The sequence below is a fragment of the Pseudorca crassidens genome, chromosome 7, assembly GCF_039906515.1.
Source record: "Pseudorca crassidens isolate mPseCra1 chromosome 7, mPseCra1.hap1, whole genome shotgun sequence".
NCBI classification, from domain to species: Eukaryota; Metazoa; Chordata; class Mammalia; order Artiodactyla; family Delphinidae; genus Pseudorca; species Pseudorca crassidens.
Genome location: NC_090302.1, coordinates 35,904,510 through 35,930,102, shown reverse-complemented (window position 1 = coordinate 35,930,102; position 25,593 = coordinate 35,904,510). Strand labels below are relative to the sequence as shown.

The following is a 25,593-nucleotide window of genomic DNA, read 5'->3' as shown; positions in this document are numbered from 1 at the left end:
CTCATTACACCCCATTACGGGGAGGTGAAGCTGATTAACCAGAAAGCACTGAGTCAGTCATTATCCTATCGGCAGGCCCTGCCTCAGAACCCACACGGTCAGACAGGCCCTCGGCGTGTCCGCGTCATTCTGAAGGACACTGCATGGCCACACTGCTAGAAACAGAGTTTGTGATTCAGGTCTCCTCCCCTGAGGCTCATCTCTACATGGGCCTAATGACCTGTCCCCTAGTGTCGCCTCCTGCATGACTTCTGCCTGTGCTCCCAGCAGAGGCAACATCTCCATTCATCAGGGTCCATAGAACCTTCTCCCTCACCTTGCAGCTTCTGAATCCATGTCACACTGCACCTGTGTGGCTGGAGGCTGAGCTGATGCCTGATTCATACTGCCCTCCCTGCCCTGGGTGCCGGCACCGTGCCAGGCTCACAGCCAGCATGTAAGAAATACGCGGGATAAATGAGCATCTGAGCATCTGAGCAAGTGAGTGAATGGATACCTGGATGGACTCCTGTCACATACGAAGCCCTATAGTCTGCCCAGGCTTCCAGGGCCTTCCACGCTGGATGAACTATGATTAGACTCTGAGTTTCCTTGAGAATCACATGAAACACACGGAAACCCAATCCCTAACACCTGATGTCTGAATTAAGTAAATAAGGGCTTAATAGAAATGCCAGAGGTTTTGTGCAGAGGTATGGCCCTCGCTTGCTGGGTGACCTGAGACAAACCCTATCCTTTCTCTGGACCTCTAGAAAATGAGGGGGTTGATAGCTTGCTTCTTTAGTCCCTGCTGGCTCTAAAATTCTGTAATATTGTCAAAGGTTTGCAGGTAACTTTTCTCCCAGATTCTGGAGGGAAATGTAGGCCTCATCCAAGGAAGGTTCCGGGTTGAGTTTCTTTTCTTTCTCCTCCTGGGTCAGATGGAATGTGGCTTCGGCCATCTCTCCGAAGGGCTCTGAGTGGGAGAGGCTGCCTGTGATGGAAACAGACTCCCTGAAGCCCAGGAACTAGAGCGTGTGAGATCAGCTCTTACCAGCACATATGACTATGTCATTCCCAGAGGAGGTGTCACTCAACTTGCAGGAGAAAGACTGAAATCCTGAGCACAGTCTACGAGACCAGGCCCAGCTCCCCAAAATCTCCTCCCACCCTCCCCAGCCCATTCCCTGAAGCCCAGCCGCACTTTCTTTCCATTCCTCACTCCTGCCACACTCCCCCTGACCTCAGGATCTTTGCACTCGCTATTCCCTCTGCCAGGCACGTTCTCCCCACCGCATCCCTTCGGGGCTCAGCATAAGCCATTGTGGCCTCCAGGCTGGCTCAGCATCTGCTTTATACCTTTAGAGCACCTCAGACATCCCCTCCTCAGCGCCTAGTACATCTGTAATCCGTGATCCTTTGAGTAATCCTTCTTTATTGTGATTCTTCTACACGTCTGTAGGCTCCCTGAGGGCAGGTCCAAGCCTGTCTTGTTCACTCATGTACCTAGTGACTGGCTCCGTGCCTTGCACATAATAAACACTCATCAGTGTTTGTTAAGTGAATACATGACTTGCTGGGTGGCCTTAGACAAGTCTCTTTACCTCTCTGGGCCTCAGTTTCCCCATCTGAAAACAAAGTAGCTAGATGGTCTGTGAGAGCCCTCATAGGAACTGCACAGAGACAGCCAGACTATCATAGGATGGTGGTCCCTGAGGCCTTGCTCACTCCTCCCCGTCCAAGGTCCCCTCCAGTACCTATTCTCTCCACAGGAGCCTGTGCTGCAGCCTATACTGTTTTGAGTGGCTCTTTGGGAAAACTTCAGAAGCATCATCTAATTAGCCTGTAGAGGAAGCTCAGCAGGCCAGTCCTCCCCACCAGGACCAGCCAGCAAGTGCTGGGGAAAGTTACTACTCACAGGCCTCTGTGACCCACCCACCAGGTGGGAGCTCTCGGCAGGCAGGAGCCAAGTCTGAGCCGCCCGTGCCTGCGAGGTATACAGCCCAAAGCCTGTCACAGACGGGGCATCAGGAAACAGTCTCCTGAATCGAATCTGGTACTGGGGGGACCTTATCCAGGCCCCAAGAGCCTCTCACTGGGCAGAGCCTTTCTGATGTCATCTCTGCAGCCACAGGCAGTGACTGCTTCTCGGCCCAGGTTAGAGCAGGGAGCAGCTCAGCAAGGGATCATCCTGCTTCCTTCCCTCTCTTGCAAATGACCCAGCTGCGAGTTTGTCCAATGAGACACTTCCTTATTTCCAGACTCTTGGATTCAGTTCTAAAAGCATGACAGGACAACGTGACGAGAAGGCTGACAGTAGGGGACACACCAGTGTCATCATAACCTGGTTTATGGCCAGACGGTGCTTACATATTTCCACCTGCACCCTGACTGACAGGATAATGACCCAAGACCACCTCAAGTGGCCCAGAAGATCATTACACCACCCTGTGCAAAGAGCCCTGGGAAAAGACACCACCCCACAGCAGTTGGCAGAGCAGCCAGACACGGCACAACCCCCCGCCGGCCAGAGAGAGGAGGCACCAGGGCAAGCAATTGAAGAAGCCCCAGACACACGCTCCAGACCTCGTGGGATGCTGCCACTGGCCAGGTGTGGCGGAGAACGAGAAACCCGGCTCTGAGTAGAAGCTGGCACTCTCACCCACTCCCCACTGAATGCCTTTGGGTGGGTCACCCAGGCCTGCGTGAGGGTGGCAGGTGTGGAGGCAGCGAGTCGGGGGCATACCTGCTCGGGCTTGATGGGCTCTGCAGTGGTGAAGATGTCCGAGTAGTGCTGCCTCTCAAACACGCGGTCCAGCACCTCCAGCTGCTGCTGCGTGAACAGGTCTCCCCGCATCTGCTTCCGGAGGAAATCTCTGCCCGTCAGTGAGTGACCGTTCGGCACAGGAGACTCCTGAATACCTTTGATGAGCATGAGAGAGGAGGGGTGAGTGCAGGTCACGCAAGCTGCTGGGGAAGACATGTCAGACCCTGGATTGGGAAGAGGGCCTGAGAGACCCACGAGCCCAGCTCCTCCCCTGATGAGAGAGGAAACAAACAGGGGCTCAGACGCGGGGGTCTTTGGCCAAGGTTGCCCTGCTGGTTAGGCCAGAGCCAGCTTCCCACGGTCACAGGCCGGGCCCTGCATGAAGCATGTGTCATTGTATCTAATTCTCACAATGAACCCTATGTAGATGGCATTATTTCCCCCATTTTTCAGATAAGAAAGTTGAGGCCTAGAGAGATTAACTGATTTGCCTGAGGACTGGAGCCTGGGTTGACTCAGAGGCTTACCCACCAGGTGCTACTGCCTCTCCTGCTCTGAAGATCCCCTTGGAGGTATAGTTTGGTCCCAGAGCTGACGCCCTTCCCCAGGACAACTGCCACCACATCATGTGACCAGCCAACAAAACACTGTGTTAGGAAGGCTGCAAGGAAACAGATGCTCTCACACAATTCTGATGGGAGTCTACCGGTCACACACCCGTGATGGACCATTTGATAAAATCTATCAAGATCACAAATGCAAGTTCCCTTTGACAGAGCAATTGTACCTCTGGGAAATTGTTTTACAGTTAGACTTACACATATGGGAAGTAATATATATGCAAGGTTCTAGTAGCAAAAGACTGGAAACAACCCAAGAGTTTATTTGTAGGAGCTGGTTAAATAAGTTATGGTATGCTCACACAGTAGAATACTGTATGGCAACAAAAAGGAAAGAGGATTCCATCTGTGAATTGATATGGAAAGATCTTCAAGATTCATCGTTAAATGAAAAATAAACAAACAAGATGCAGCACAGCATGTATAATATACAACGTTTTGGGCTTCCCTGGTGGTGCAGTGGTTAAGAATCCGCCTGCCAATGCAGGGGACATGGGTTCGAGCCCTGGTCCCGGAAGATCCCACATGCCGCGGAGCAACTAAGCTCATGTGCCACAACTACTGAGCCTGTGCTCTAGAGTCTGCGAGCCACAACTACTGAGCCTGTGTGCTGCCACTACGGAAGCCCGTGCGCCCTAGAGCCCGTGCTCCGCAACAAGAGAAGCCATGGCAATGAGAAGGCCATGCACCGCAACAAAGAGTAGCCCGCGCGCAGCAATGAAGACCCAACACAGCCAAAAATAAGTAAATAAAATAAATAAATATATCAAAAAATATATATACAACGTTTTGTGTAAAAAAGGAAGAAAATAAGACTTTACACACATTGTGTGTGTGTGTGTGTGTGTATACACACACACACACACACACATATATGGCTCTGGAAGGCAGCACGAGAAACATTTAGAGTGGTTACCCATTCAGGGAGGTGGGAGCTAAATGGATGGAGGCAAAGGGGAGGGAGACTTTTCAAAGCATGCTTGTTTTGTTTTGTTTCGTTACAGAACTTTAAATGTATTGCCTATTCAACAAAATGTAAATTACTAAGAAAGCACAGGATTAAGTTCTCTATGGGTTCTGTATTGTTAGCTCTTCACTGTGATGATGCCTACATTTCAAAGAAAATACTACGAATTATCAATTAAAAATTAAACGGTTGAAATATCTTTCGTGAGCTTTGGGCTTGAACCATTCAAAATGAGAGAAAACAAGGAGGATGAAAGAGTCCAGTGAGGAAATGGCCTGCAGGGCCATCATTCCCCAGGGCCCTCTGGGACCGAGTTGCTCGTGCAGGGCTGCCCAGAGACACTGCTGGAAGCCAGGCCCGGAGGTGAGGCCTGCCTTTGCCATTGGGAAGCCCCCGTGGGAAACCAGCGTGTGTCAGATCTCTCCCCGGCAGGTGCCCTTACCCAAGGCCTTGCCCAATCCCCCTTCCACCCCCCACCCTGCCAGTCCACTGCCACCCTAGGCTTAATCCATCATGTCAAAACCCCACCCATGTGAGGAAGGAAGTTGAACCAAGGAGCTTGAAGCAGCGGGATATTGTGTCCCTGAGACACTGCCCCAGGTTGGTGTTTCCCCAACTGTCCTACCCAGGACAACTGCAATACAGGCTCTGACATTTGAACAAAGACACCAGCTTTGGGTATTCACATGAGTGCTGGCCTTTCAGAGTCCCCTGTGGCGGCTGAAAGCTCAGAGCACCTCAGCATCCTCGACAGGAAGGGCCTTTAGAGGTGGCTTGGGACGCCCCTGAGAAAATGGATCCCAGATCAATTTTGACCCAAGAGGATACCTAAGCTTGGCTGTAGACTGAATGACCAGACACCCCAATGTGTGGGCCAAGGAGGGAGCAGGTCTCTCTGATTGATGTCCCCCGGTCTAAAGCCTGAGGCCCTCCCCTGGAAGCCTGTGACACTGGCCTTCCACGAGACAGGTCCCTGCTCCTGCCCACGGGACATCATCCTCAGAGACCCCTCTTTCGTCACGGCCTATATCCATGGGGATCATTCCCACAAGGGCACCAAGACTAGCAGGATGTGGGAGCTCATGGCCCAGCCTGTGTCTGCCCAGCAGTGTTCTCCCATTGGCTGGCATCCACCAAGTAGCCCATGCGTGCGCGCGCACACACACACACACACACACACACACACACACACACACACACACACACACACACACACACACGGGAAGGAGGCTCAGCTGGCTCCTCCTCGGCTATTGCTCTGGCCACTTATCCTGGCCCCAGTCACTCTTGCCAAAGCTTGACCTTGGCCTGGGTCCCCAGTGCTCCCACTGAGTCTCTCCCTGTCAGAGAGACCACGTCCACTTTAGGAGACTTTTCCCTGGTCACCAACTTCACTTATAGTCCCCAGCCGCCATCCTACCAGCCAGACCCTATTAAAGGCTCCTTCCTATCTGCCAGCTCTTGACGTCTCCTGCCAAGGCTTCTCCCTGCTGAGCCCCCTTGGGCAGTGCCCACCTCTTCCCTCCCACTCAGGCTGCCCCCTCAGACACTCCACATCTCTGCCCCTGGAGGAGGCCTCTCCCTGGCAGCCAGCCGGTCCTCACGCTGATATCCTCTCCCATGGGCTTCACAGGATGGGCTCTGTGCACAGCTCAGAGCTCTGGAAAGGCAGAGCTGTACCTCCACTGAGGAAGCTCTGAGGAGATGGCTTGGCTGAGGGCTCCTGTGGGCAAGGTCACCGTCCGGTCACCAGGGAGACCCTGGCACAGAGTTAAGGCTCAGGGCACATGCTGACTCAAGTGCATGCACTGGGGGTCCTTGGAGGACCAGCGCCCCCCCAGGACACCGCGCATTCTTCAGCACAGGCAGCCGCGCTGGGGCCTGCTCTGAGTCTCCCAGAAGGAAGGCTCACCGCGTCCCACTCTGGCCTTCCGACAGTCAGCCACAGGACCATGGGCGGAGCCCGGGAGAGTGTCCAGGCTGTCTTGGTGACCCAGAGACTCGGAATGGAGGACTGTGAGCTGGGAAGAGGCACCTCTCCAGGCATTCGGCCCAATCCTGACCCCTCTGACTGCTCCCGCCTGCCAGCACCTGCACCTGCTTTCTCTCCTCAGGAAGGAGGTGAAGTCTACCGGCCACTTTGCACAGAAAGTCTGTCATTTCCTTAAGAAGGCCTGGGGCACTCCTAAATATACGATCATTTATTCATTCATTTAACAGATATTGATAAAGAGTTTACTCTGCACCAGGTAGTATTTTTAAAAAACCAAACACAAAACAGAGGATACACCGATGACCAAGACAGGCCCCTCTTTGCAAACTAGAAAGGGCAGCCCACTTTAGTCAAGTGCTCACACAAACAGATATGATTACAAACTGTGATAAGTAGGAAAAGTGCCTAGAAATATATTCAAATGGCCATGTGTAATGACCTCACGGGGAGGAGTCAGGGAAGTCGCCCAAAGCGGAGTCATGCTCGAACTGAGAGCAGAGGACAAGATGTCAGCAGGGCAAAGTGGGGGATGGGATGGAGGGGGTGTGCCAGGCAGAGGAGATGAAAGGGACAGAGGGAGTGGGAAGAAGAGACCCCAGGAGACTCTGGAGAGGCAGGCGGGGGTCCTGTCAGGCAGCCACAGAGGCCACAATAGCCATGGAGGTCATCTGAGCCTCGCTGGGGGGAGGGGGGCCACGGAAGGGGGCTGGGGAGGCAATCGCCCTCCACATTTCTCAGTCCCAGGGCCTGAAATGCTAGTTCCTGTAGATCAGGCTGTGCTTTCTAAGCCCTGCTCCCCAGGTCTGGAAAGACTAGGAACTGGCAAGATGAATTTTACATGTGTGCACATTTGGAGGTGATGCCCAGAGTCAGCCTGTCGGCCACAGGTGATCCACAGAGCCCATATGGAAGGTAAATCACTCCTCATTGGCGTGGGCCCTGTTGCCAGGACGAACACTAATCATGCGCACACATGCCGCCTCCTCCAGGGTGTCTTCCTTCATGCCTCAGTCACTGCTCCATCTGACCACTTTCTCCCTCATCTTAGGAGTCAAGCCCCTGGGCCCTTCACTCTCACATAGCACTATCAGCTACCTTGGGGAGAAACACCACAATTAATTCATCTCTGTCTCCTCCACAGAGAACATCTGTGGAATAAACAAATTAGTAATACCACCTTCACTCCGCAGGTCTGGCCTGTAAAAGTCACAGTCCTTCCATTTGACCCATTCATTCATTCATTGGTTCATTCTTCTCTCAACCAACCTTAGAGAGCAGGCGCTGGGCTAACACTGGGCACAGAGTGATGAGCTGGCCCAGCCCTGTCCTCGTGGAGTTACATCCAGTGGAAGAGGCAAATGTTAACTGAAAAATAATCAGACTAGTAAAGGTGCAAGTGTCAACCAAGACAAATATTCTGACAAAAAGGCTCATGGTTCTCAAAGGCCAGGGACATGGCTGACCCATCTCTGGGTACGGCAGACAGTGGGTGAGCATGAGTGAAACAGATTACATGCAAAGAGATGGCTACAAAAGTGAACACCAGAAAATCACACCCTGCACAAGGACAGGTCTGAAGCTCCAGGCCTCCAATGGATGCTTCCATAGCGTTTCTCATCCACAAAGGTGCTGCCTCACTTCAATGGAGAATGTGATCTTGGAGACAGGCTCCAGAAGCATTCGGACCCATTGTATTCCAGGGAGAAAAATCTGAACTCACAATGTGAATGGTATGTTTAAATATATGGACAGACATGGGCAAAAGTACAAAGGTATACAGGGGGCATGGTATCTTTAAATCTTTTTTTCTACTCCAAATCAAATAATATGTAATAGACCCAGTGCTGGGCTTAGTCAACCATGGCTCGTAGAATTAACATTCTGGAAGCTAGCTTCAGGGGAGCAAGGGGCAGGAAGCTCCATCTCGGGGAGCAGAGAAATGCTGGCTTTAAATTTCAGGTTAAACCAATGTTATTCACAACCTGGCTTTGAAGCTAAAGGCTTTACACAATCGGGTCTGGTCACGCAAAGAGGGAGGAAGCAAAATAGCCTCAGATTCCCATCTGTCAAGAGAAAGCTGTCTCCTGTGTGTCTTAAAAGATCATAAACCCATTGCGTTTTCTTCAGAGCACAGCAGATTCAGGGGCTTTGCATTTTTCTTGGAGGGTTCTGGTTTGTTTCTTTAAAAATCGTCATGTACCTTATGTCTGCAGATGCTCCCTGGGAAGAAAGAAAATAAAAACAAACAGGAATCTCCATAATTCCTTCTGGCATCATGGCCTTTGGGATGCAGCCCCAACTGGTGGCTCCAGAGCCCAGGAAAGGAGGCTGGAGCTACTGGGTCAGTCTCTGGCCTTTCTCAGAGTCCCATTTCCCTGCAGAGCCCAGCCCAAGCCAGAGCCCTGACACAGCCTCCTTTATCCTCACAGTTGCTCCTCAGCATGGCAGGGCAGTGGCAGGGCCCAGTGGGAAAAGGGTTGGGAGCCAGCAGACCTGGGTTCTAGCCCCAGCTCTGCCCTTACTTGCTGTGTGAGCCCCGACAGGTTCCTCTCCCTCTCTGGGCCTCACATGCCCCATCAATAAACTAAGGAGGCTGCGTCAGTTGTTTCTAACCATTTTCTCCTCCAAAAGCCACCGAGATTTTGTCAACTAAATAGTATTAAATGAGCATTAACCTATTTTTCCATTTTGGTTGTTTGTGCAGTCTTTGTAGGGGACACCCCCCCAATATTCATTCTACCCCTAAATGATGGCCAAACCTACCCAGGAGATCCCATTCTCTTTGCTAATACTTACTTTAAGAATGGACATGTGAGGAGAGGGGGTCCTTGGGGGGGCTTCTAGGAGAAAGTCAAAGACAGGAGAAATCTTTTTTTCTTCACTGGGCTGCATTCACCCTTAATCTTTTTGAAATCGTGAAAATAACTCCCGTGCCCCACCCTTACCCCAGGCTCTGAGGTCTTCTCCCGGTCTGGCTGGCAGTGCTCCACGGAGGCTGACTTCCAGCCAGTTTGCTGCTTCTGGACTCTGGCACCCACCATGCTCATAGACCTGCCTCCCCCAATGAAGACAGGGACAGAGCCAGGTCTTGGTGGGTCATCTGCCACAGGAGTCTAGAGCCAGGGAGGTTGGGAACATTGAACTGGTGTGACCTGGGGCATTCCCAGCTAGGGTCAGGTGAGTCCAGGGAGCTTGGGGTTGGTCTTCTCAGATGGCTGCCATGGCTAATTCTTAAAGCAATCCATAAAGCAGAGACCAACCAAATTCAGACCATGCTAACTTGCAGCTTTAAGAAATTGTTTCTGATGCAATGGAAGCTTGCTGAGGGCAGTAGTGGTGCCAGAATTTTCTCCATAGGAGGTGATAGGCATGACTATGGGTTACAAAAGGGAGGGGGGTGAGGGTGGACAGGGTACTTGTTCTGGGGCTACATCAGCAAAATGCCCTGCATACCACTGAAAGTGAGAGAGCATCATCTGTCCCTAGCTAAGAATATAGGGGTAGTGACAGAGATAATGGGGAACACAGGCTCTCCAAGCCCCAGGATCTCCCACTGGATAGAACACTGCTCCGTGCCAGGGCTGAGCCAAGTTATTTTCGCATCCTTAAATTTCATTGATCCTCAGAACATCTGGGTGAGATGTGTATTCTTACCCCATTTTACAGATGAGAAAACTGAGGCTCAGAGAGGATGAGTAACTGAGATCACTCAGGTGGGACTTGGACCTCAGTCTCTTGTCTGCAGATCCAATGCTCTCTCCACTTCCCTTTACTCCTCAGGTCAGCTACTAAGACTAAAGCCCTCTGTTTCCTCATCTGTAAACTGGGAACAATGGTAAGCAGGACCATCTCTAGGGCTTTTATAAGGATTAAATGAGATAATTCCTGTGACACACTTAGCACAAAGTTAGTGTCCAAACACCGTAAGCTATTGTCATCATCATTTACATCAGGAAAACCCTTCCAAGGCTGTCCCATGACAAAGCCCAATCCTCCGAGGCCTCCATGACCTGCCCCTCCAGTCAAGGTCACCCCTCTAATCATCCCCCAACACCATCCCAGTAAGCTACTCCTCATTCCCCAAGTGTCCCTGATGCCACTCCCTGACACCACTGCTCTTTCCATTCCCTCTGCTGACTCATCTTTTACCCCTGCCCATCAAAGCCTCAGCCTCTCTGAAGCACAAGGCTCAATTAATCACCCTGTCTTCTAGGTCTCCTCAGCAAGTTGCATGGGCCACCACTATTATCCTGGATTTCACTCCTCACAACCCACCCTGTGAGGTCCATCCTCTTGGAATCCCCATTTTATTGCTAAAGAAAGTGGAAGAGATAATAAGTAACTTGTTCAAGGTCACAGCAAGGTCACATGGTAGAGCACTTGCACACCTTTTAACACATCTTAAGAGTCAAGCTGAGCACCGTGATGGATGTGATACAGCATACTAGGGAGGTTCAAATCCTCACTCTGTCTCTTACAAGCCTATGATATTTGAGAAACTTCTTTAACTTCTCTAATCCTCAGTTTTCTCATCCATAAAATGGAACAATACATAATGATACATGGGATCAATGAAAGAACTGAATGAGGATATATGTAAAATGCTTAGCATAGTACCTGGCACGTAGTTAGTACTCAATAAACCTGAGCTTTTTCTAGGATTATCCCAGTCATACCTCGTTTTATTGAGCTTTGCAGATAATTGCATTTTTTACAAATTGAAGGTTTGTGGCAACCCTGCATCAACAAGTCTATTGGTGCCATTTTCCAACAGGATTTGTTCGCTTCGTGTCTCTGTGTCACATTTTGGTCATTCTCATGATAGTTCAAACCCTCTACCAGCAAAAAGATTATGACTCACTGAAGGCTTAGATGACGGTGAGCATTTTTAGCAATAAAGTATTTTTTAATTAAGGTACATACATCATCTTTAGAAATAGTGCTATTGCAGAATTAATAGACTACAGTATAGGGTAAACATAACTTTTATATGCACTGGGAAGCCAAAAAATGTGTATGACTCCATTTATTGCGATAGTTGATTTACTGGGGTGGTGTGGAACCAAATCCGAAATTTCTCCAAGGTATGCCTGTATTTCCTCCCCTCCCTGCTAAGAGTATAAGCTCTCTGAGGACAAAGCCCATGTCTGGCTCACCTCAAGCAAGGGAGATGCTAATCAATGTTTGTTGACTGAATGAGTGACCTGGGAAGACTTGAGGGGTTGCAGGTCCGAATGGTTCAAGGGAACTCAGTAATAGGATAGTGTCTGGCGTCATCAGAGAACTCCGGAGAAAACCTTTGGAAGTGACCTCCATTATATCAGTGATCCCGGAGGAGAAAGAGTGAAGCAACTAAGAGTTTATGTTCTACATTCTAAGAAAGTGCTGAGGCAATTCACAAAATTTTAAACAAGAGGATGATAAACTACCAAAATTCAGTTGAGCGCTAAGCTTCCTGGTGACACACACCAAAAGGAAAACACAGCAAGTCTCATAGTGCTCAGAGTCCAACAACAACAACAAAATGCCATTAATTCTTCTACACAAAATAATTCACAGAGCTTCTCTTCTCTGCATGGTGTTTTGAATGATTAGGGTAACTCAGAGATGACTAACAACACAGAGATGGGTCCTGGAGGAGGAAATATCAGAGCCAGACCTCAGATAAGGGGAAGGGACAAGGTGCTGGGATAAGAGGAAAGGATTCCAGGCCCGGACAACTAACTTCAGTTGGCAACATTTCTAGAGCGTCTACGTGAGCCAGGCCCTGTGCTGGGGATCAGGGTGGCAGGGCTGGAAAGGTCCCACGGCAGCCCAGAACCAAACTCGATGTTCCAGGTGATTTTATAAATGTCATCCTAAACCGGGGCAGCACGCTGAGAAAAATCAGAACGGCATGGAGGAAAATTCCATTGGAACGACCATTATTCAGCCATTAGTTTCACTCAATCTTTCTTCTCGGGAAGGAAAACGCAAAATTGTAAAATTGCCGAATACGTTCAGGTTCGACCAGAGTGAATCTGATTGTGCCGTGTGTTACCCGATGAGTCATAGGCTGTCAGTGAGGGAAAGACCCCAAAGGACTGATGATTCTACACTCAGAAACGGCAAAGGGATTTGTTTGGGGCCAGAAGGTAGGTCCAAGGTGAGCTGAGCCTAGGAACACATGAGGCCCCTGATTCCTGTTCCAAGCCTCACGGATCCATTCATTCCTGAGCGGCATGCACCAAACTCCTGCTGAGTGTCTGGCCCAGCACTTGGCACCTGAGCTAAAGAGGTAAGTTCTAACCCCTGTCCTCAAGTGGGGGACACAGACAAGTGAAAAGTTCCAGTGCAGTACGGTAAGCCGCCCCGAGAGCCAAAGGCAGAAGCAAACCTGAGAAGCAGAGGCAGCCGTGGGAACAAAACGGTAGTAGCCACTCCTTATACAGAGCTTACTCTGTGCCAGGCACTATTCTAAGCAACTTATCTGTTTAATCCTCACAACAACCCAGTGATGTCGAGTCTGTTATTGCCCCCTCCCATTTTACAGATGAGGAAACTGAGGCACAGGGAGGCACAGGGAGCACCTTGCCCAAGGTCACACAGCTAAGAGATGGACAAGCTGGGATCCAAACCCAAGCAATCTGGCTCCAGAGACCGCTCCCACCCCTACACTAAACCACTCCACCTAATCCAGACTGGGAGCAGGGGTGATCCAGAAAAGCCCCCTGGAAAAGATGAAGCCCAAGTCTTAGGGATGAGTAGGAAGGAGTTAGCCAAAGAAAGGGGCAGGCAAGAAGTGCACTCCAACCAGAGGGCACAGCACATGCAAAGGTCTGGAGGCACAAAAAAGCCTGGTGCACCAGGGAATGGCTATAAGTCAGTAGGTTTAGAGGGCAGGAACTGGGGGAAGGGGAGGGAGTAAAGTGTGCAAGGCTCTTTCCTCCCCATTTAGCAGCCTGGTACTATTATCTGTTATCCAGAGCCTAACATATACTCTGATGTACAAACAGTACAAATACAGTATTGAAGCTCCCATGGTGTTGGTATGAAGAGACGGGATTTCTTTGTGCTTAAATGAATCAAGATGACCTCAAAGAACAGGCAGGAAGGAAGTAATACCTTATGCATTTCCACAGGACAAGTCTGTTCTCTCTAATCCGTACTGTCCAAGTCCATTACCTCGTACAGTAGTACCTAATCACTCCACCTTACAGAGAGATATGCACACTAATTAGGAAGGATGTTAACCACCATAGTGAAAATATTCCAAAGCAAATGAAATATTACTAAGAGCAAAAGGGTGATTTGTTTCTGTGAATTGTGCTTTCAAATGAGATCAAAGAATGCTAAAGGCTTCGTTTTAATTATACCTAGAAGGACTTCTCAGGCATGCATCCCTTTTTCGGCTTTCACGCACACAGCAGTCTCTCCCCATCCCCCACTGTGCAGAAATAAATAAATAAAAGGGTTTAAAATCATATTTACTCTGATATCTTTGCATTACCCCCATTTGAGTTTTTAAATTACTGTCTTTATTTTTTTCTGAGGACAATATAACTACAAAGAAGGTTCATATTTTGAAGTGTATCTATCTGATCATTGCACAAATGTTTTCGGGAGAAATCACTATATTTCTCCAAGATGGGTATGGGTTTTGTCATAGATCAAAGTGAGAGGGAGGAAAAAAAGATAAATCATCAGAGATCCAAAAATACTTTTCATTTGGAGAAGATATCAGGCCATTTCGATGGGGCTGATGGAGTCCCTGTTCTGTCTCCATTACCCAAGGCAGGCAGCCCCAGCCAGGAGCCAACTACCAAGATTATATTGCCCATAAAGATGGTCCCCTATATATATATATATATATGATCTTCAACCTCTATTGATTGACCAATTTCACAAGCAAAGACTGGTGAAATGAAGCTGAAATGAACATCATGCTTTAACACATTGAACCTATCAGGCCTGAGTTAATCTCACTGTCCACTGTCTCTGATAGAATTCAATTGATCAATCATGTTTCGGTGATAGTACCATTTCACTGGCTTATTGCTTCTTCATTTCAGAGCTTGACCTGTTAGATATACTTGGACTGGCTTGACTCCTCTTGGATACACAGAGATCAGCCTCTGTCTGCCAACGTGTGTCATCTCCTGTCCCAGCTGAAAAGAACTCAAGAGGCTTTTGTGTAAATCTGTGATGTGTTTTTCCACCAGACATACACACGAGTGGTGGATTTATGATGGCATGGAATTGAAAAAGCACAAATTATAAGAGAGGCTCTTTATTCTGCACGGAAGCACCATCATTCCCTTTTACATAGCTAAATTGATGTGCTTGGGCTCTGTACTCAGCGGTGGCATGTTCTTATAATTGGCAGCTGTATGCGCCCAGACAGAGTAAGGCACATGTGGAAATGGTAACAACAACGACAATAACAATTGCCACTCCTCAAGTATACATTCACGCTGACCTTTCACATTCATCAGCTTCTCTGATTCTCACCATAACCTCAGGAGATAGGCAAGAGATTATCATTCCCATTTACAGACAAGAAAATGGGCTCAGAGAAGGGGAAGCGGCTTGTCCAAGGTCACATAGCAGAGCTATCAGGCCAGTTGGGCCTGAGAGCACTGGTATCTCAGCTCCTGAGTGCCTCTTACCCGGCTGAGGCCGACCTCCAGGCAATTTCAGAACTGTGGAGTCATTTTGGGTATACCACTCTGTCCCTGACTACCTGGACGAAGGAAACGTCCTCAAAATTCGGTTCACAGAATTTTAGAGCTTACGATGGATTCTAAGATCAGCTGCAGCATCTTCTATAGCTTAGAAACTGAGACCCAGAGGGCAGTAAACAGTTTTCCAAAGTCACCAAGACACTCAGCATCCCAGTCAGGACTCAAACCTGGATCCCAGGCCCTCAGCCCAGGATTCTTCATGTTTTCTCTCAACACCTCCCTTGATTCACGCCAAGCCAATGAGCTCCTATCAACAGAGAACCTCATTCTCCACTCTCAACGTGGCCCAATGTGCTGCTTTGGTTCCTTCATGGCAGTTAATTTAATTTTCCTAACTGCAAGCTAAGATGTTGTGCTTTGGGAAATCAGGGCACAGGGGCTCCACCCGGCTGTCTGCCTGGGAGAGGAGGCTCTTGGAACCACAAAGCTGAGCCCAGCATGCAGGTCTCTGGAAGAGGCCAGGGCAATGACAGTTTGCAAATAAGCCTTGCATCTGCTTAGAGCTGGCAGAGTCTGCAAACACACTAATGGACTTTCCTCTGCCCACAGGGAGCTGGGGAGAAGCAATAAATAAAGTAGGCGCCTCTGGGGGGAGCCATTGCTGAGGCCAGATATGGGGCTTAGATGAAGGGCTTGTTGAGGGTGGGGGAAGGGCTTCTGGGACTCACACTGCATCACGCTGCCCCCCCTCCCCGTACACCTTCCAGTAGCCCTAGACGCTACCTCCCAGATCCTTCAGTCTATATTCCAAATAGTCGGGCCCTTGTCAATACACTTACAATTCAGTCCAGACACAGAACAGTTGTAGAGGTTGTAGAGGGTTGTAGAGGGTAGAGGCGCTCATGTGGCTGCTGTGGCCACAGAGTAGAGACCCTCTTGGAGGGGGATAAGAAAAGGCCCAGCGGCCAGATGGAGGCCCTCACCCAGGAAAGAGCGCACGGCGGGAATGGCTACCCAGGTTCAGGGGCAGGTCCAGGAGATGATGAAGAGGGGAAGTCTGCCAGGGTTAAGAGACTCACTGGTGGTGGAGGACAGACACACCTCTGAACTTCCCTGTTAGACTCTCTGGGCTGCCACCCACTGATGCCCCATCTCACTGAGAGCAAAATCCACAGTGGGTCATGGCTTACAAGACCCTACTGTATCTGGGTCCCCTGGCCTGCAGTCCCACCTTCCTGACCTCCCCTCCTCCCACTTACTCTGCTCTGGCCACATCGGCTTCCTTGCTGTCCCTCAATCATGCCAAGCACACCCCTGCTTCACTCACACCTTGCCATGTGCTGTTCCCTCTCTCTGGAACATTCCTCCCCCAGTATCTGTTTGGCTCCCTCCTCCTTCCCCTAGAGTCTCTGCTCAAATGGCATCTCATCATTATGACCACCCTCCACAAACCAGCATGTACCCTACCCCCGGCCCTGCTTCATTCTCTATCTCCTTACCCAGCTTTGTTTTCCTCCAGAGCACTTAACGACATGCTGTTTATTTTCCTTATTTATTTATTCTCCCTCATTAGAATATCATTCATGAGGGCAGAGGTTTTGTCTGTCTCGTTCATTGCTGTGTCCCTAGCACCAAGAATAACGTCCGGCACATAGTAGGCACAAAATAAACACGTGTAGAATAAACAGGTAAAAGTGGATATTTCATTGAAAGTGAAAAAAAAAGCAAAAACAAAAACAGGTACAAAGGAGACAGCCACTCCTTGGCAGCCTCCCATTGTGAAGGAGTGCTCACTCCCTCCCTGGGGGCATCTGATGAAGAGCCTTTCCATGCTTGGCCTAGGGCTTGGGAGACAGAACTCCCTCAGGGAAAACAAAGGGGGCCGCCAGGCCTTGACCATCACTGAGGCTCCAGTGCCCAGCTCTCAGTCAGGAGCCAGTGAATGGATGAATGACTCCCCAGGGAGGAGGCCCAGCCTTAGAAGAGTTTAAATTGCAAAGATGGTAGTATACCAGGTGCCAGCTCTGGCTCTGCCACTTGCCAGCTGTGTGACCTTACACAGCACATCTCAACTCATCTGTGCAATGGGGTCAATAAATCCTGCCAAGCCTGCAGCACTGGGTCAGAGCAAGCAAGCCAGGGGGACTGCAAATTGAGACAGTATCATCTGCAGGGCAAACATCTCGGGTCAGCCGATGAGGACAGGGAGTGAGAACATGAAAAGGGAAGCCATTTGCCTAATTAAAAAGGACAAGGTGGGGCTTCCCTGGTGGCGCAGTGATTGAGAGTCCGCCTGCCGATGCAGGGGACACGGGTTCGTGCCCCGGTCCGGGAAGATCCCACATGCCGCGGAGCGGCTGGGCCCATGAGCCATGGCCGCTGAGCCTGCGCGTCCGGAGCCTGTGCTCCGCAGCGGGAGAGGCCACAACAGTGAGAGGCCCGCGTACCAGAAAAAAAAAAAAAAAAGGACAAGGTGTGTTCAGAGAGGAGCACCTGGCTAAGCTGTATCCCTTGGTTCAAGCATTCATTCGTCTTTTGCTGGTGCTCCGACCCCAAGCATAGCCCTGTAAGGGGAGCCCATTTCCTAGCAGGGGGAAGAAGCCTAGAGATGGAGTTAGGATTCAAGCATCGAAAAGTACCCTACGAGAGCACCAAAGAGCAGACAGTGGGCGCCAAGAGACAGAGTCTGTCTGGTGTTAGGGGTCAGGGAGAGGGTCAGGAAACGCTTCCTGGAGGAAAGAGTTGCCATTTGAGCCAGGATTTGGACTTGGAGGCATGAGAGAGGAGGCAGAGGGTATCCCAGACAGAGATAAGATGTAGGTGGGGCTCTCACCAACTGTGCTTCCCTGGGAGCTTGGTACCCATGCAGGAGCCCCAGGTGCACATCAGGCCACGCATCTCTGCCTTCCCAGCACAGGGTCCTCCACACAAAATGCACGATATATGCAGATTTTGCTTTTTCACAGAGTCACAGAACTTCCCAAAGGAAGAGACCCCAAAGAGAAACTCATTTGTTGCAGTGGATCTCAACAAGGGTGATCAAATCAGAGATTTCGGAAATCTGTGACTTACTGTTATTTGGGGAGGAGTTATGGCATTTAGTGGGCAGAGCCAGGGTGCTCCCCAGTCCAGACCAGTGAAGGATCGCCCTGCATCCCACACATCTTTGGAATGATTCATCATACATTCAAGTTGGTGAAAACTCTCTTTATAAATATTTGAGCCATGAACCTAACACTATTTTACTTACATACACAAACTTGGTGTTTTAATTTACACTGAATTTTCCAGGAATACAACCATCCCATAAATTGAGGGAAGATTATGCTTCGCTTTGGTTGCAATTTTATCAAGACATGTTCACAATTTCAGAAAATCAGTTTGCTGATGGCAACACCACCATAGGTATTTGTATTGCCAGAAAACACAGCTGTCCACATTTGTAGCTGCCACATTCATGGTGATTCTACGCATAAGTGCAAGCAACTGACTACTTTATTATGTCTTCTGGTGTAATCAGGCCTGAGCATTTACATAATGAAATACATCATTTAATTATGATTTTATTCTTCTTTCCCCTTTTTGTTACAATTGGGGCATTATATTGATTTTTAAATTATGTGTATAGGTAGGTTATATTTTCTCTAAATTTCATTTTAGGATAGCAAAGGAAGCACTACAAAATAGTTGTTTTAAACAGGGGAGGATTTAACAATTTTTAATCTGACAGGATTTAAACTCACTGTATACGATTTCCAAGGCCCCTTCAGCTCTGCCAATTAGGACTATCTCATATTGAGACTATCACCCTAATCTGTCTTTCTGAAAAAGGGTATTTTTGGGGAGAGAAAGAGTTCTCCAGACCCCTTCTGAGGAACAGGAAGACAGGTGCCAAAATTAGCTATAAAATAAATGTACTTCCTCAGGCATGAATAGTAAGAGCTTGTTCCTAAAAGACAACACTGGATTCCCCCTCTTCTTTTTAGCAACCCAATTCCAGATACAATAATCCAGCTAGGACAGAGCCAAGAAGGGACCCAGGTTCCACAACAGCTTCCCCCTCCTGCTGGGTCTTCTCTCAGCCATCTGCACCAAGGAAAAGAGCAAAAAGCCAGGGGTAGAAAAGACACCTTGACAAATCAGTGCTCCTGCTGCCCTGCAAACATGCAGAATGAGCTTTGGAGCTCGGAGAGCAAGGGAGGTGGGACTAAGACCAGGTGAGGTGTAAGCGCAGGGGAGGGATTGCAGGGGTGGGGGGGTTACGTGCTACCTCTGCCATTAACAGAGTGATTAAGTGCACAGGCTCTGAAACCAGTCTGCTTGGGTTTGAATCCCAGCCCTGCAACTTACTAGCTGCATGACCCTAGACTGATAATTTAACCTCTCATCTTTTCCATCTGCCAAAGGGAAACAGTAATAGTACCTACATTTCTTAAGGCTGGCGTTGTACACGGTGCCTGTCACACAGTGAGTGTTTCAGTCTCAACGTCAGCTGCACTGGTCACATTGCAAGACTGGGCTGGGAGCAGAGACCTGGGTCCTGCCTCCATCTCCCCTGTGGATGACTCACACTCGACTGGTCCTCAGAGACCATCAATTCCAATTCCCCCATTTTACAGACAAGGACACTGAGGCCCAGAGAGGGGGAAAAAAATGGACAGAGCTCACACAGCAAACTAGCGTTAGATTCCCAATTTAGACTCCTTCCACAACATCGTGCTGCTTCTTAAACACACTAAGCATCAGTTTGTACATTTCTGAATAAGAGTGGCTGTCACAGGGTGGCACCAAGGATCACTGAATGCAATGACGGGGCAAAGTCCTCAGCGAGCCCTTATTAAGCCTGTGCCAACTCAAGGAATTCAGGCCGTTACTCAGCACACAGTAGGCGCCTGACACATATTTATCACGTGCATTGCACTATCTTCTCTCACTGGTCAGTAAGTTCCCCAAAGTCAAGGGCCTTTCATATCAGAGTATCTGACACATGGCTACTTCTCAGTAAATACTGGTTGAGTGAATGAATGAATGATAGTGTGCCTGAAAACAGAACTAGAAAGGGGGGTGGGAGGGGGAAAGGAACGCCTTGGTTCTCTAACTAGAGGGAAAGCAAGAGATTGAAAAGAAGAAAAAACTGCATCTCCTTATCCACCCCTTCCACACCCGTGCTCTGTGCCAGTCCCCAAGCTGGGCGCTAAGGGAGCAACTGGGAGGAATCAGAGGTGGCCCCTGCCCTTGGAAGTCACCAACTGATGGGGGAGGCAGAAGAAGGCCGCAGGGACTCAGAGGGGGCCATGTGGCTGGCAGCCTTCTCTGCGGGGACAAGGAGGGCTTCCTGTGGGAGGTGCCACGCCACAAAGAATGGGGATACAGACAGGGGACAGAGATGGAAGGAAGGCCCTCTCTCCAGAGCAGAGGGCTCAGAGACAGCATCACCACATGTGATGGGCTGATATGCAGACCTGAATTTGTCAAGCCATGCCCCAGGGGGCAGGGATGACTTTCTGTCTTTTTCTACTTTTCCACTGGAACAAAAGACAAAAAACTGATGTCAGGGCATCACTCAGCAAGACCAGAAGAACCTTTACACTCAGAAGCAGATGGAAGAAGAGGCCGCAGGAACGCCAGGAGGACGGGCCAGTCCAACAAGAGAGCAAGGAATTTATGAACCCCCCCCCCCCCCCCCGCCAGCCCAATTCTGCACTGCGGACCAAGGCGAGAGTGGTGTGCGTCATCCACCCCAGCACCTCCGTCCAAGGAGGCCCAGCAATCCGGCCTCTCCTCCGCCGGCTCCGGGGCGCACAGTGTCCCTCGGGCTCCTGACATTCGGTGGGCCGGTCCCCCGCCGCCGGCACCCCTCGCCTCGGCGCGCTTCATCTGCTCCTCTGCCCAGCTCCCGGCTGCCGCCGCGCCCGCGCTCCCCGGGGCCCGGAAAGCTGGCATCCGTTGTTACCATAACAAACTCAATTGTTCTCAGCAGGGCCCCGGCAAATAAAGTCATTCATTACGGACCTATCCCGGCCACCGTGGGCTGCGCGGCAGGCAGAGGGCCGCCCGCCGCCCCCTCGCGGGCCGAGACACGCGCCAACTCCGGTACCTGCCGGGGCCGGGCCCGCGGCACCACGGCCGCCACGCTGTGCCCGCGGCCCCGCCGCGGCCGTGCCGGCGGGGTGAGCGCCGGCCGCCGATTAGTTTTATCTCGGCACGTCAATTGACTTATACTGATTGGCTTCCTGCCGCCAAATGTCAATTAAATTGCAAATGCTTGGCGGAGGCAGGGCAGGCGGGCCGCCTCCTTGCCGAGGGCGCCGCGCTCTCCCTTTTTTTTTGCGCCACGTTCTGACGCGGTTGGATTTCTTTCTCCTGCCACCCCGCGCAGCAAACCCCCATGCCCTCCTGGAAGACAGTTGCCCTCCGTTCCCAGCCGATGGGGCGCCCCGAGAGCGAGGCGGAGGAGCGGGGTCTGGCCTCTGGCCTCTCCCCAGGGCCCTCGGCCTCTTGGAAGGGCTTTCTTTATTCGCTGGGTGGCACGGCGGAATCCCTGAAAATTCCCCAGAGATCCTAGCAGGGGACTCCTGGTACGACCTTGAGCATACCCCTTCCGCTCCACTCCCGGCTTTCTTCGCCGGCCAAGGGGGCTTGAAGGAGATGGCGGCTGGGGGCCTCTTTCTGGGTGCGCGGAGGGAGCAAGGTCAGCAGAATCACAAACATTCACTGGGCGCCGACTCTGTGCCGGGTCATGCGTGGGCACAGGCTAATCTGCTCAACAGCCCTCTGCAGTAGGTATTATTATCCTTCTTTTACAGGCAAGAGAACTGAGGCACAGGTTAGGGAAGCGGCCGATTGGGTTTCGGAATGGGCAGCCAGGCTTCAGAAGCCCGTGGCTTCATTATTGTGCGCGGTACTCTCAGGGGAGGCACCGTGAAGAAATAAGAAAGGGAAAGGGACAGGGCACTAACCTAGACCTGGGCACCTGCCACTGTTACCGATCAGGGCTCTTGGCCTTCCCCCGATCAATAGAAATTGACTAGAGGCCAGACAAGAAATTCAGGCAAGGCTTTACTGGGGCCCTTGCTGCAGCGGGGGGCCGCGAGAACAAACCACAGGTTCTCTTGCTCGCTCCCCGAGAGGGGGCAAGCTTGTTTCTCACATGGGGTGACGGGAGGGTTGTGTCCAGGGGTCGGGCCAGAGGGGTGGATTAGGTGTTTTGCCCACCCCTTAGGTGGTGGTGTGGGCAGGGGGCATCCGCATTACCCTACTTTTGCTCCCGACACCCTGTTTTTGCTCCAGGCTCTTCAAAAGTGGCAGTTGGGTTTTTTTGGTTTCTATCTTTTGGGTCCAGAATTTGCCCCAACTGGGCATGCATACAGTTATTTTTAGTCCCAGGCAGTTTCTTTGTATTTTGTTGCTCGAGGTGTGTCCAGGTGCAAGCACTGCAGCGCTGCAGCAAAGGGTCCCAGGTCCCAGCCTGTCTCACCACTGCCAAGAACAGTTGTTCTTGCCAGTTGTTTTACATCCATATGAAATTCTCACATTAACTGTATGATCTAAGGATTAGAGTCCCCATTTTACAGATGGGTAAATGGACCCTTGGAGAAGTTAGTTCTCCGAGGGTAAATGGACCCTCGGAATTTGTCCAAGGTCACAGAGCAGGCACTTGAAATGAACTACGACACCCATACCTACATAGAGCTTGACAGTTTATAAAGCACTTTCTCACACATTGCTCCTCCTGAGTTGGCACAAGACTTTGAGGAAGGAATTCTGCTCTCTCTGTGCCAGTAAGAAAACCCAGGCCCAGCGAGGCTGGCCCAAGATCACCAGCACTCAAACCCAAGGCCCTGTGATTCCTGATCCTGTGCCCCAAGCCCTACCTCAAAGAGACCTTGAGAAAAATGACTCAGGCACAGGTCCCACTCGTCCCCTCTCCCCATTCTGTGGGGAGCTATAGAGTAGTACGCAAGTCATAACTGGAGTCAAGCTGGAAAATGCTTAGGGTCACAGGGAGAGCAGGAAAGGGGGCACCCAGGAAAGATGGCATTTTCGGGAAGGACCATACATTAGGCCCCCAAAGAGACTGGGTGGATTTTCCTCCACTGTCTGCCATAAACCTCCCCCTTTGCTGCTTCTGTCTGCCTCCTTAAAGCTCTGTCTTGAGAGAGAGAGGTATGCAGGTTCTTAACTGATGAAATGTGCCAGCATTTAAAAGATACAAACCTGACCAATCGTTCTTTTCAGAAAAGAGATGTTAGCAGAACAAAAGTCCCATTCAAAAGTGCTGGATGGCGTTTGTGTCTCACACAGAAAGGAAACGAAGACAGAGAAGATGGAGGAGGGAGGGGGAACAGCAGGGAGGAGGGACGGGGCAGAATCTGGGGATGGAAGGGTGATCCGGGCTCATTGCATCCAAATCAAAGACCCAGAGGGTAGGGACCTGACTGAGACCACACAGCAAGATAGTGGTGAACTGGAGCCAGGAACCCAGCCTCTCCACCCTGTGACAGGCTCATCCTGCCTCTGCAAGCTGCCCTCAGCTACAACTTGAATTGTTGGTTTCTGAAAAAAAGCGGAGCTAAAATTCTGCCAGTGTAAATTCTGGTGTGTACATCTTTTTCTTCTGACCCTAGCCCGAATAATCCTATCATTAGACTTAGCAATATAAATAAAATAATCATTTAAAAAAGAGAGAAAGATGGGAATTCCCTGGCGGTCCAGTGGTTAGGACTCGGCACTTTCACTGCCGTGGCCCAGGTTCGATCCCTGGTCGGGGAACTAAGATCCTGCAAGAGAAAGAGAAAACAAAAGAGCTGGGAATTTAGAAAGTTCTTAAGAAGGTCTTCTTGAGGAATTTGGATTCAGGGTAGAAACTCTGCTCTGATGAGTTAAATATTCTTAAAATGTGCCATGTGCCAGAGCTGATCAAAATACTATAGATAACGTTTTTTAATTACCAGGAATTGCAGGAATTATTATCCCCTTTTGACAGATGAGGAAACTGAAGCTCAGAGAAGTTCAGGCCCTTGTCAAAGCTCGCACAGGTAGTAAGTGGCAGGGCTGGGCTCGAACTCCAGTCCACCCACTGTGCTACCCTGCTGTGGTGTAAAGTCCATATGTGATCAGCCAACTGCACTTGAAGGTGACCAACTGGAGGATGTGACAGGGAAGCATGCATAGCAGTGTCAGGGGAAGCCTCAGAAATGGCTGAGTACCTGAGTGAGGAAGCGGGCTCTGCACCAAGGTCGCCCTGAGCTCAGCCTGGCAGGGTGACGGGGATGGTAGAACTGAAATAAAAGGTGGGCTCAAAGCCCCCTTTTGGAGAGAGCTGAGGACATTCCCACTGATGCCATCCTGTGCAACACTCTGTGAGAGGCAGACCAGGGTGGCAGGTAAGGCTACTCTGGAAGCCAGCTGCCCAGGGGCTGGTCCCAATTGTGCCACGGTGGAGCTGTGTGACCTTGGGCAATTTCCTGGATCTCTCTCTGAAACTCTATAAAATGGGGATGATAAGAGCTTCACCTGGTACAGTGGCGGTATTAAATGCATTAATAGTTTAAAATACATATGGCAAACACTCAGTAAATGCTAACCATTAGAGTCACAGTTCCCATTTGAGGCTGTGATCTATATACACCTGGAGCATATGCTTAGGTAAGGCAGGCAGAACAAGGGCCCTAGGCACCAGCATGCAGAGCTATGCACGTGTGTGTGTGTGTGTGCGTGCGCGTGTGTGTGTTTAGACCACGGGAGAGCTCCCTCCCCCTCTAGAATGGTTGCCATGAAATCCCTTCTAGGGAGCCAGACAGCAGCACTGGAGGATGGAGACGATGGAGTCAGGGAGGAGTGAAAGGAAGAAGCCTTTGACGTGTAAGGCTCTGGGTTCTACTCAGCAGCCTGCACCTACGGACCAGATGGGCTCCCGGCTTCTGTGACATCCAGTCCCTATTCAGTACATATTTGTTACCAAGAACCAGCCCTGTGCTGGGCACTAGGGCCACAATGGTGACCACTACAGACACTAGTCCCGCCCACACAGGGCTCCCAGTCTCACAGGGAAGAGAGATGAGTGACAAATGTGATACTTTTGTCAACAGGCAGGCTCTGTGTGCTGCAGGTGGGCCCAGGGGAGCTGACAGTTAGGAGGGACCCTCGGGGAAGCCTCCACTTTTAGGAAGTGGCATGAGCTGGATCCTGAAGTTGTAGAACGTCAGCTGGGTAAATGGTAGGGTGGAGAAGGGGGGCAGTTTCCAGGCGGTGGGAACACATTACCATAAAAGGCATCCTTTATAGAGCACATATCATGCATCGGGGTCCTCCAGGGCACTGCGCATGCATTACCTCATTCAACCCACGTAACAACCCAATCATAGGCACAATGGGTGTCCTTGTTTTACAAAGAGGGAAACTGAGGTCAAATAACTTGCCCAAAGTTACACGAGTAGGCATTGGTGGAGTCAGCACCAGAACCCTGGTTGCCTGACTACAACCCGTGCATATAACCCTTAGGCTGCCAGCAGGAAAGAACAAGTGGTGCTCAAGGGATGGAATGAGGTTTGGTATGACTGGGGTGAGCATGAAAAGAGGAGGGTGGGGAGGGACGAGGCTCA

The 25,593-nt window shown here is 50.4% G+C and overlaps 1 protein-coding gene across 1 annotated transcript in view; it reads right to left on the bottom strand.

The window, feature by feature from the left end:
- Nucleotides 1–25,593, bottom strand: part of PAX5 (paired box 5) — a 165,879-nt gene that overhangs the window by 118,064 nt on the left and 22,222 nt on the right. Inside the window, exon 4 of the mRNA XM_067742410.1 lies at nucleotides 2,726–2,901. Coding sequence (XP_067598511.1) covers nucleotides 2,726–2,901 — 176 coding nt within the window. The remainder of the gene's footprint in view (nucleotides 1–2,725; nucleotides 2,902–25,593) is intronic.